Genomic DNA, 11,759 nt, shown 5'->3' with positions numbered 1-11,759 from the left:
CAATCCACTGATAATGATCAGTCATGTGAAAGAACAGCATCATGTGATGTCAGTTTGAAAGAAAATGACATAAATATCATGTGTCTTCTTAAATAAAAAAAATTTAAATATTAATTAACTATTCTAACCAAACTTCAGTGAGTGATTCACTTCGCATCACTTACCCCAGTGCCTAATATATACAAGGATATTAATATCAGCTGATTTGCATAATTAGTGCTTCAAGGTATGTTTAAACAACCATAAAGTTCATAAGTAGAATAAGTATGTGAAGGGTAACTTGTACACAAGAACAACTGTGATATGAAAAATAAATAATTTAATATACTGTAATACAGGGGGAACATAAAGGAAACTCCATATTTAAAACAATCACATCCTAAAAACTTACAGGAAAAAAATTTGACCAGATACATATTGAGTATCATGTTTTTTTTTTAAGCATTGGATTACACTGCATATTAAAAAAGCTTTTCTGATAAAGCAGCATTGCTTTTACATCTCTTTTATCTCTTTCAACAATATCATATTGTTGATTTGAATAAAATATGTCAATGCACAGGAAATTGTAAGGATTAATGAACAATGTTTAGAAAAGATGAATCTTGTTTTAGTTTCATTTATGGAAAGACTTGCTATGTTATATGAAAATGATGGAAAGGAAATCAAACAGGTTTTGAAACATCCTGTACCATGTCCAAACTTAAATGAATAGAATTTATAATACTCGATATGTCTCTGGTGAAATTTAGTTATATTTTTTTACTTTTGACTAAATTATTCAGATATTACAAAATTTTCTTTAAAAAGTTTAGCTAGCAATATGAATTTATTATAAAAACTACTGCCTACTTCTCAGAATATACATATATATTGAGTCATTATTTATTATTTTTGAAAACTGTAAATATGACTAATATAATCATAGTACACAGTAATTATAATAAACGCTCATTTCAACTGAGGTGTGAGCTTTACAAGTGTAAAGCTTTTCTGGAAATAAAAGTGTCAGTGGATATATCATAATAAAACATCCAGACTAAGTGAAGTTTATGTTTCTAACCCCTACCAAATTGTTAAATTTGTATAAATACACAACATTTTAATATCACACCAATATAATTATATTTCAAGCTTTTAAAGATAGTTCCCATTAATGTAATATTTTGTGTAAATTAAATTTTTCTTCTTTCATTTGTGAAATAGTAATTCTACTTTTTTGTTGTCAGGTTCAGGTATATATAGAAACTAAAGTTTATTTCACAATCTTAATTTTGAAGTTTCTTGTTTCTGAGTTTTTAGTCATAAAAATATAGTAAGTATAATATAGAATTTTATGAAAATCATTAACATGTTTCGAGTTTAAAAACTAACTCTATTTAATACAGCACATATTTCATTGGGTTCAAGAAATTTTCGTACAACATAAGTAATATTTCCATTAATTGTAAAATGCCAGCAATATTAACAATTTCATTAACAATATATGAGATTAATCTTAAATTTAGCTTGTGAAAATAATTTACATTTTGAGATACTATTCTGATGTTTTTTTAGTTTTCATAATGTGTAAAAAACTGTTTTATAACATTAAAAATATGCTGAAGTAAAATTTTGTAAACTACTACAGAAGCAGAAAAAAATTAGGAGTTAAGAAGATTTTACTAAATCAGTCATGATAAACAAACAACTCTTCATAATAAGAGATGTTCCTTTAAGGCATACTATCATTTACTAGAGATGTTAAGAAAACACACACACATCATGCATACAAAAACAAATATTGTAAGAAATATCTGAATCATGAGTTGTCAATTCATATACAAGCCGATTTCATTAAAAAACAAGAACTCATGCTGCAGCTTACATTTATGTGCAACCTAACTCACATTTTAGGCTGAATAAAGTTCTTGACAACCTGCATCATTTATGCAATTTCTTCCTTTGACAAGGTAGATGAGTTCAGGTGAAACAGTAGCTTTGGGTATACAATATAACACTTATATTTCACTAACATTACTGAAAAGGTTTCAATAGTCTATGTGTATTTTAATTGTTTCCATCACTTATGCTAGACAAAATTTCAATTTTGAGTCACAAGTTGTATGTACTAAATTAAAATATGCTCTGTTCTTTTTTAATAAGTGAACTGGCTAATTATAAGATTTACTTCTATGGTTATTAATTTAAAGAGGTGTAATGTGTAAAACTATTCTATCTGTACAATAAGTGGTAAATACAAAAAATTTTTAAAGCAAAAAACAAAAACAGATTTATACAATAACAAGAATATTTATGACCATAAGTCATTTCTAAAAGGTTGAGTAAATTTCATTAAAATATTTTCAAATATGCAGAACGGCAAGTCACATGACAACCACAGTCTATATATAATGTCATCGTGGGACAGCTTGCATCAGAACTACATTCTGACATTGTTTGGCATTTTGCAGGTAGGTTGAAGCCACCAAAAAGCGATCACTTTCAGGAAGGGTACGTAACACCTTTCTGGCTAACAATATCCATATGTTCAGATCATAAAGATAAGTTCAGAACGTGGATTTAGAATTTTCAATAAGTGGATATCACTTGTGCTTAATGGCTTTTGTTTGTTTGTTGTTAAGCACAAGGCTACACAATGGGCTATCTGTGCTTGCCATGAGTTTTTAGCAGTGTTAGCCATCAGGTTTAACACTGTGTCACTGGGGAGCTATTTAATAGCATTGGAAAACAAAGAAATATGGATCGACTTGTGGCACCAGGACCATCTAGAAAGAGACATGAAACAAGTAATAACCTAGCAGTGGTAAGTACAGTGCAGTGTATTTTAACAGGTGAAAATACATGAATATAAAGGTCAGGGACAAAAACTGTCCCCATACACCATAATCAAGAAGGATCTCTATCTGGGAAAGAGGTTAACAGAGTATACATATCTCAAGCAGCTGGAGAATTTAACAAGTATTTATGGAATTCCATACAAAGGCATTCTGGTCAAGTTACTGTACACAGCATCTATGCACTTTTGCGCGACTAAACAGTTGAAATGGACACTGAGAAACTATTGTCCCCATAAACTAGACAGATTATGCAAACTATACATGGAGATGTGGTGTGCCTTGGACATGAAAGCCTTACAACAAAGCCTTTTGAAATGGAAACTATGCTGCAGTGTTATTGTAAGGATGCACAGTCATCAGATGGAGCAAAACAGATGTGGCAACATGGACAGTAATTATGTGGTGAGGCTCCAAAATTGTTTTAATATGATGTACTCAACTCTCTGTATTCATGTTACTCTGTTATGAAAAGAAAATTTTTCTGAGGAATAAAATTTATAAGTGGTATCACTGTGTCAGTTCAAAAGGTATAATGAGATAGCTACTGTTATTTTTAGTACATATGACTTACAGTTAACGTTGATTTCAACAGAACCACTTCATACATAAATGTTGAACTGAAGATAATTTAGAAATATACATTTGTTCTTACTATTTTTGGTCATACTATTTACCCACTTTTTGGAGATACATAAATAATTAAACTGTACTTAACTGCACAAAATTTCACAATTCAACAAAAGAAGTTGAAGTTTTAGAAGAGATCATTTATTTCAAAATCATCAAGATTCCAACTATGTCTATTTTTGACTGCAAATGTCCAAAGATTTAAAAAGTTTGCAATGGAAACAGAGTTAACTAATCTTAAAACCTGGCAATACCTAATTGCCAAAAAAATAGCTACACCATAACTACATACCTTAAGTTCTAGTGGAATAATGAATTTTTTAAATTCTGAATTACTGAAAATACATAGATTCCCCCAAATCCAAGATTACTTTCTTTTAAGTGTCTCATAATATTCAAGACGGCAAGTACCGGTTAATGTGGATATTAAGCTCTACAATAATTATCAACTAAATCTTCAGCACAAAATAAAAAATATAAAACAAAACACTAAATGTTATAAAATGCTTCATAAAATACCATATGTCATTACGGGTGCAGCTTATTTTACATATGTAACTCAAGAGACTGGAAATTGCTACAAAACAACTACTTTATCTTCATGCAGCACTAAAAGTATAGTACTTACTTGGAGCCTTCATCTGAGTAGGATGTTCCACAAAATTTGTAATTCCTTCAAAATTCTCATCACTCAGCTTGTCACTCCTCTCAATACTTTCATAACTGGAAAACAACAAACAGCTCAAAGGATGAGGTAAGTGTTGTTAGCTTTCTTACCAACTACAAAACACCACTGATATTCTTTTAATTAATTCCAACCTTAATACTGAAACAAGCTCTCATTCTTCCTACTTTATTATTGGAAATTTAAAGTTACTTCTCATTATTTTTGAAATGAAGTTTCATAACCTTTAAATTCAGAGCAACCTGATTATAATATGACATCATGATATGAAAAAAAAGAAGAAAACTGTCACAGAAGGTTAGAATATGTCAGTCTATTTCTACTAAAAAGGATAATTTCTTTCCTTTTATTAGCAGACTGAACTAATGTTTAATTTGTGGAAATGAGTATATAACTGTACTTGCACCAGTGTTTTTCACAGTTTTAAGGTAACAACTATTTCAGTATTAGGTGGAATTAAACTACAAGCAAGGTTCGTTAATGCCGCCTGTTTTGTTACTTTACACTTCAGGAGTCTCCAGTTCACACAGCATCTCAGAATCTGTATATGTTAATGTTTTGGTACAGTTCAGAAGCATTTATCTCACAATTGTAAGATGGTAAAATATACATTTTGTATTTTGCTTTTTGTGGTCTTCGTAACTGAAAAGCTGACTGAAGCATACCTGCAATATGTTCTTTATTATTGTACGGGCCTCCGTACTTTGAATATTGGGAGCAACCAAGTACATGCCAACAGTATGCATTTAGAAAAATATAGATAACTCCATTAAAATTATGTATTCTGTTAATGTTATTATTGATATTTTATATTCTCAGTGTAAACCATCAAATTGAAACTATAAAACAGTATTACAAGTAGGGTTCACCTGCCAACTATATAATAAGTAATTATTGCGTTATAATAATTGAAATTTAATGATAAATGCAGTTAGTTTGGTCCAAAAATATATTAAGTGTTGGAAAAATTATTTTAATATCATTGTTTTTATTTGTATTCTTACTAGTGCAACTGCAGGTAAAAGTATTAGTGCAATATCACCATGAATTGGTAATAATAAAAACATGAATTACATGTTGTCCTGAAATAGTTAGTGTGCCTTTCAAGTTTCAACTTAAAATCCCTACAGAACATCTACAAAGTTCCATGGTATGTGTTTTACGCACAAACATAGGTAAAAGACAGATTTGTTCAAGGTTGTATCTCCTTCACCTGAAAAACTGCTTGGTATTTTTGTGCTTACTTTCAACAATATATTTCACTTAGCTCAACATTGGGTTATAAGATAATCTTGAGAGTAACTGCCTGATTGATTGCTATCACTATATGTGTATAAAAATTATGTATGACAAGTTTCTGTAATTTCTGGATTTAACATCATCTTCAATGATTTGATGTTTTCAAGATAAATAATGACAGTAATACCAAATACTAATCGGTTATTCCAACTAATATTTTCTATCTACAATTAACAATTGATACTAAATTATTTCAAGATTTTATACTATTGTACTAATATGTAAAAATATTTTTTGAGTTCCTTCACAGATTGACCTGGTCCCTAACAGGTTCAAGTTTTGCTGTTGGAACAATGTAATCTGCTTCTATAATATGCGTGTGTGAAGACCTGCCAATGGCTAAAAATTCAGTACAAATTAAATATGAGATTACAATAAATTAGTACCTTTCTTTACACTAATCAATAATAAACTAAAAACCTGTCATATAAAGTAACAATAATTTGAGTTTTTTCTTCTCTGTCCAAGTTTAATGATAAAATTTCCAAGTTAATAAAAATCCATTAGTCAGAATACTAACATACTATCTGAAATATGGACTGAAGAAATAGTTTTGTATTTATGATATAAAACCAGGGATTAAAAAACAAATGGAATGAAGTATGTACACATTATCTAAGATGCAAGTACAGGATTTGTTTAAAAGCAACATGAGTGAGCTGTAAGTTAAATCTGAAGTGGATTTGTGGTTGTATGCTGATTTTAATTTATATGTAGGGAGTTATCAATCTTGAAATCTTTGGGTCAGTATCGAGTCTCCTTCAACATAGCTCTTCCAAGTTCAAAGTCCAGACCATCAGCCAAGTAGTCTTTTTCTGATAAAAAAAAACTAATAAAGAAAGACCTTACCTCTCGACTTTGATGATGTACCTGTCCCACCATTCTAGGTCTGGAATTTCCCCCTCTTTCTGTGTAGAAAGAAGATGTACCTGTTACACCTACTCTAAGGAAATCTTAGCCAAACTCATCCGGTTATTACTGGCGAATAGTGTGTAAAGTCATAATACTAGAACTTCTTTTTATTTATATCTATTAAAATGATTTGAAAAGGCCAAGTGGATTGTGTAAAACAAGGCCAATTTGTTTATTAAAGGGATTATAAACTTATATAATACTGGCATGACCTGTTTAAAGTAATGAAAAAGGTATGAGTTATATATATATATATATAACTATCTAGTACAGCAGTGTTGCTAAAAGACATCATGGGTAAAAATTCAATGTTTAAAGTGAATATAAATCACTTTCAGTGCATAAAACGTTTAACACACGACAATTTCAATAAAAATGGTTTCACAGTTTAAAATTATTACAGAAAATATCCCTTGACTTTTGTTCTCCTCTTTGGCTTACATCCCAGTTTGTAAAGCATTACACAGTGCAATAAAACCTACCATGTACTACACCACAAATATTAATCTAAGCTTCGAAAATTGTTTCTTCACTCAGAAAGCAGTTAAAATAATCAAAATAACCAGAGGGAATCAATAACATTAAATGTGAAAAAGGATTTTAATTTACTATTTTTGTCTTGGTTTTTCCAACCATCATTGCTTTTCTTTTGAGTTCAAGTTTTGATCGAGTAACTGAATTATTTATCTGCTGCTCAAATAATAAATATTCTTGTGATTGTCAATAAACCTAAGGCACTGCTGGGATAATATGGAATAAAGTATTAACAAATAACAGTTTTTCAGCATCAACTGATGACAATTTGTTGTCTTTTAGAATTTGCAGTGCATTTTTAGACTGAAGTTTCCAAAACGTTATGACACACTGTTTTGAATGAATGAAAGAAAGAAGAAGAAAAAACAACAACAACTTCCTTTTGTTTTAGAATTAAAATATTTGTATTGTGGATCAAAGAGTTCCATTTTATATCTCCAATCAGTTTCAACTTGATCAAAATCCATTAACCCTTTCACAACGGGCTTGGTATAACATACACGAGTTAAATATTTATACTATAACATTTAATGCAGTAAATGTATCTTCACAAAATTTGGTAGTCTTTCATACACAAAAAATCAGATTTTATTATAGATTTGTTTGCAATAATATCGAGTCTGTTTCGTTACCAGTCCAAATGCAAAGTGATTTTCATGTTATAACTAAAAAAACTATTGTTCATCCCAAAATCCTCAAATATTATTTGTGTAATCTCTAAAATCTCCTAAATACATTTCAAATATTTGTTTTCAGTAAAACTATACATTTTTTCTGTTATTTTCTCTACCCCAGCTCTATGGGGTCTGTCAATTTGACTAACCTCGTAACCACCATAAAAAATTAGGAAATAAATTTAAATCATGCTTTATTCATTCTAGAATGACTACAGATTATAAAATGAAAACATGAATGTTTAGGCTAAATAGTTTAAATCTCATAACATTATACATTTATATATATATATATATTGACCTTCCAGTCGTGCCTGGCTGACAAAACAGAAGTTACAAGAAGCGGTGTACATGCACTAATGATACCGTATCCAATAATATAAAACTGACCTTTAGTCTTTACAAAATAACCTGTCTTAGCTGTGTTTTAGTGGACTAGTATTTTGTAAAATACAGTCACATTTTGATTACTATACATTATATGTGTATATAGATTAATACTATTTACTATTTTCTTAAAACATAGAACAGTAATTAAAAAAGTAAAGCAAACAACTGTCTTCTACTTATGATCTTTGTTCTCATTTGCTGCTTGTCGTAGGTTGCTAAGCCTTATGAAATTTTCCATGTGGAGGATGTGAAAAGAAATTTTTTTGGGGGGAGGGGGGGTTATATATATATATTTTAAATAACAAAAAAAAACAAATTACTATATCGATACCATAGAATTCAACTATAATTTATCAAGTTTAATAACTAAGCTGTATTTGGGTCTAAAAAAATATTAAGTTTCGAGCTCACTAAAGACTTACCCTATCATTTTAAATCTTGTGTGAATAGAACAAGATTAACACAATAACACATCAAAATGGCTAAGAAAACCACTAGGGTGAAATTCTGAGCTTTCAATTTGTTATTCATGTCATATGTAGTAGTAAGTGTATTTAAGGAAGCTTTTCCAAAAATGGAAAGAGGTGGGCAGGGAGCCACTGTGTTTGATTCATTACATGAGCAATATCTTACTAACCAGAAAAGATAAGAGGTTCTTATTTTATATTCTATCCTGTCAATATCAGTAGTTTGAGTTCATAATTCGTATGAAACTATAAACTTTGTATTTTGACATCACAAACATCTAATTTGAACCAGTGCTGTATTCATTATACCATGTGACACACAAAAATCATTGTTTAATCATGTTTTTTCAATATTTTCTTCAAAATTAAGAAATTAACTAATGTATAATACTAAAATTTGAATTATAATCTACAATTTGATACCAAAATTATTGACATAAACTCATAAAATAGTAGTTCAGTAAAATTTTGAATGCAAGTCAACAAACACAATGACATGGCCTTTGACACATGCCCCATCACTATAGGGTTAAACTATTTTATTTGATTCTTTATTTTGCCAATTGCAGTAGTCACAACTTTCAACCACAAATAATAATAGCAAATATTGACAAGGATTTATCAGTGGCCTAGGACCACAACTTTCAAGAAGGTTTCATCATTACTTTTGCTGTGAATTTTGCTACCAGTATTGTTAGTTAAGATACAGTTATATGTAACAAACAGTTTCTTGTCAATAAAAAATAAGTTATTTTATTTGTGCGCATTGTTTGAATATAAAATTAACAATAAAACTCACTAAATAAGGATGTATTATTATAGAATAAAATTTCTGACGTTTTCAAACAGTTGTAATTTAATACGAAAACATATTCAAGAACACCAAGAATGTATTCTACACTTCCAATTAGATTCATTTGTTTATTCCTAAAGGTGCTACAGCTAGTTGGTATCTTGAGAAATAATAAACTACTTTATTTACTCTACACTGATGTAAACTGTAATAACACATTCCCTATAGCTACTTTCCGAGCTGAACTTTATTAGTAACTATTCAGACAACATATAAAAGGGTAGCAACTGAAATCCTCAATAGCTGCAGCACTTGAAATTCTTTCAGGCAGGATTAGGGTAAATTAATCTATGTGACCTATTTTCCTTTTTATTAGCTATATTTTTATGCATCAAAAATACTAAGAGTGGGGCACACATATACCCAATTTGATTTTATTACTCATCAGGACCTCTACCAGCCTACCCTCAAATTGAAATTCTTTCAGGCACAATTACAGTAAATTAATCTATGAGATCTTGGGTGTAGTCAAATACATCAATCAAAAGGGTTTGTCCTCCTAAGACCAAAACTGTAATTATATCTCAAATCGGTCAGGAGATGACAGAGCTATGAGCTAAAAGTTAGTACTTGAAAAACTCAGAGTCGTTCTATAAGCCACTATGCCACAGCTAACAACTAACAGAGAAGGAAAATAATGTGAGAATCAAGACATATAATAACTATATTCTAAAGAGATCATAGTTTCTCAGCAAAAATAAACCTATACTTTTGGACAGGCAGAAAAGTTCCAAAAAATGAAATAAATGAGTTGTTTAATTGCATGACTCCTCAGAGTTGAGCAGAAAGTACACTAAATAAATGTTACAGGATGACCAACTATCAATTTTAAAATATCTTTAAGTTGAAAAGTTTTGAAAGAGTTAGAATTATTATTTTATTTAGATATTGAAATTTGCTTTGCAAGTGTACAATCAACACCTGAAAACTATGCACAGGCCAAGGGTTGTACGATTATTTAAAGTACTTTCAATTCTTAATTTTTGCTTTACTTTACTTTCAGTTAGTTTCTTTATTTCACTAGCATAAAAATATTTATAGACTATATAGTTATTGAAACATATTTCATTATAACTTAATTTTTCACATTTTGAATTTATTTATTATACAGGCCTTTTAATCACGAAAGACTGTTTTACAAGAAGTACTATTAGCCAACAGAAGATCAATTCAAATAAAGCAATAATGCACTGAACTAGCTAAAACTCGCACACACATCAACAGATGTTTATTTGACCATTTTGTCCAGGAAATCAGAATCAGCCTTAATCTTCCTGCATAGAGCAAATAAAGCTTTCTGAAAAATACTGTTTGATAACATTTTGTGATTCTTATAAAAATTTATTCTAACTAGTTCATTTCTAATGTTTTATCTGCAGTACTTGGATTTCAAATGCACAAGCAGTTTTAGCAGTAAAATGCATTTTTTAGACCAATAACAGTTGGAATGACAAATTTAAATATAAGGCAAGAGTGGAACAATGAAAATACAAAATTTATATGATTATAAGACTGATTAAAATAAACCAAAGCAAATGCTTCAAAGAAATGTGCAGTATCTAGATAGATACTGAAATGTTTAATAGTTGTAAATTAGTCATTTAAAAAGACTATCTTTAAATTTTTTTATCAGTTTCTTAAGAGGCTATAGCCTCATTAGCTTGTTTGGGGATATAACTCTCTATTAAGAAACATCATGAGGCTAACTACATTACTACATAACTATATTCAAAATTCAGTAAGCTATATATAACAATATTAATTTTGGTAAGCTTAGAAAAGTCCATCCTAGAAATGTGTCAAAATTAACCAAGTAAGAATTATTAGTGAAATACTTGCGTATGAAAGAACATTATATTAATATAACCATTGTTTGTCACTATTATTACACAGGCCTGCAATGGTTTTATTGTCTTGAAATTTTTATATGTTCTACAATAATTCCCGTACATTGAATCCAAAAATGATATCCATTTTTCTCCATCACGTATAGATTTTTCATAAAACGTCATATCTACTTTTACATAAGTGAATCATCTTCATTGAAATCGGGTCACATTTTGTTATTCTTAAAATGTTGACAACCACCTGGCTTTCGATTTTTCTAGACCAATCGCAACACGAAAGTCTTATCGATTGTTCTAGAAACCACGAGAAACACATTGTTAGTATATAAACAGTTAACAGGCTGTATGATGTGTCATTTCTGGATAGTATTTGTTTGTGCATGCAGTTTAACATTATTTTATTTTCTACATTATTCATTCATTGCTATGGCAACAAGAGATTGTATAAATGACCCAAACATATTCTGTTATATCTATGGTAAATTTGTTGTAAAGAAACAAAGGCAAAACATTACAGAATTCATCAAAAAAAAAACGTATTACACATATTTTGGCATAAAACTTGGGGACCATTTATGTCAAAGGGTTGAGACAATGGACTAAAGATAAGAAAAGTCTTTGACCTTTGGAA

General features: G+C 29.6%; 1 protein-coding gene across 1 annotated transcript in view; it reads right to left on the bottom strand.

The window, feature by feature from the left end:
- Positions 1 to 11,759, bottom strand: part of LOC106465149 (U4/U6 small nuclear ribonucleoprotein Prp3-like) — a 65,767-nt gene that overhangs the window by 17,737 nt on the left and 36,271 nt on the right. Inside the window, exons 11-12 of the mRNA XM_013925348.2 lie at positions 6,301 to 6,359; positions 4,096 to 4,190 (exon numbers count right to left, since the gene is read on the bottom strand). Of these exons, the coding sequence (XP_013780802.1) occupies positions 4,096 to 4,190; positions 6,301 to 6,359 (154 nt within the window). The remainder of the gene's footprint in view (positions 1 to 4,095; positions 4,191 to 6,300; positions 6,360 to 11,759) is intronic.

The sequence above is a fragment of the Limulus polyphemus genome, unplaced genomic scaffold (assembly GCF_000517525.1).
Source record: "Limulus polyphemus unplaced genomic scaffold, Limulus_polyphemus-2.1.2 Scaffold1849, whole genome shotgun sequence".
Lineage (NCBI taxonomy): Eukaryota > Metazoa > Arthropoda > Merostomata > Xiphosura > Limulidae > Limulus > Limulus polyphemus.
Note: the sequence above shows the minus strand (reverse complement) of the source record. Positions and strands in the feature narration are given on the sequence as shown.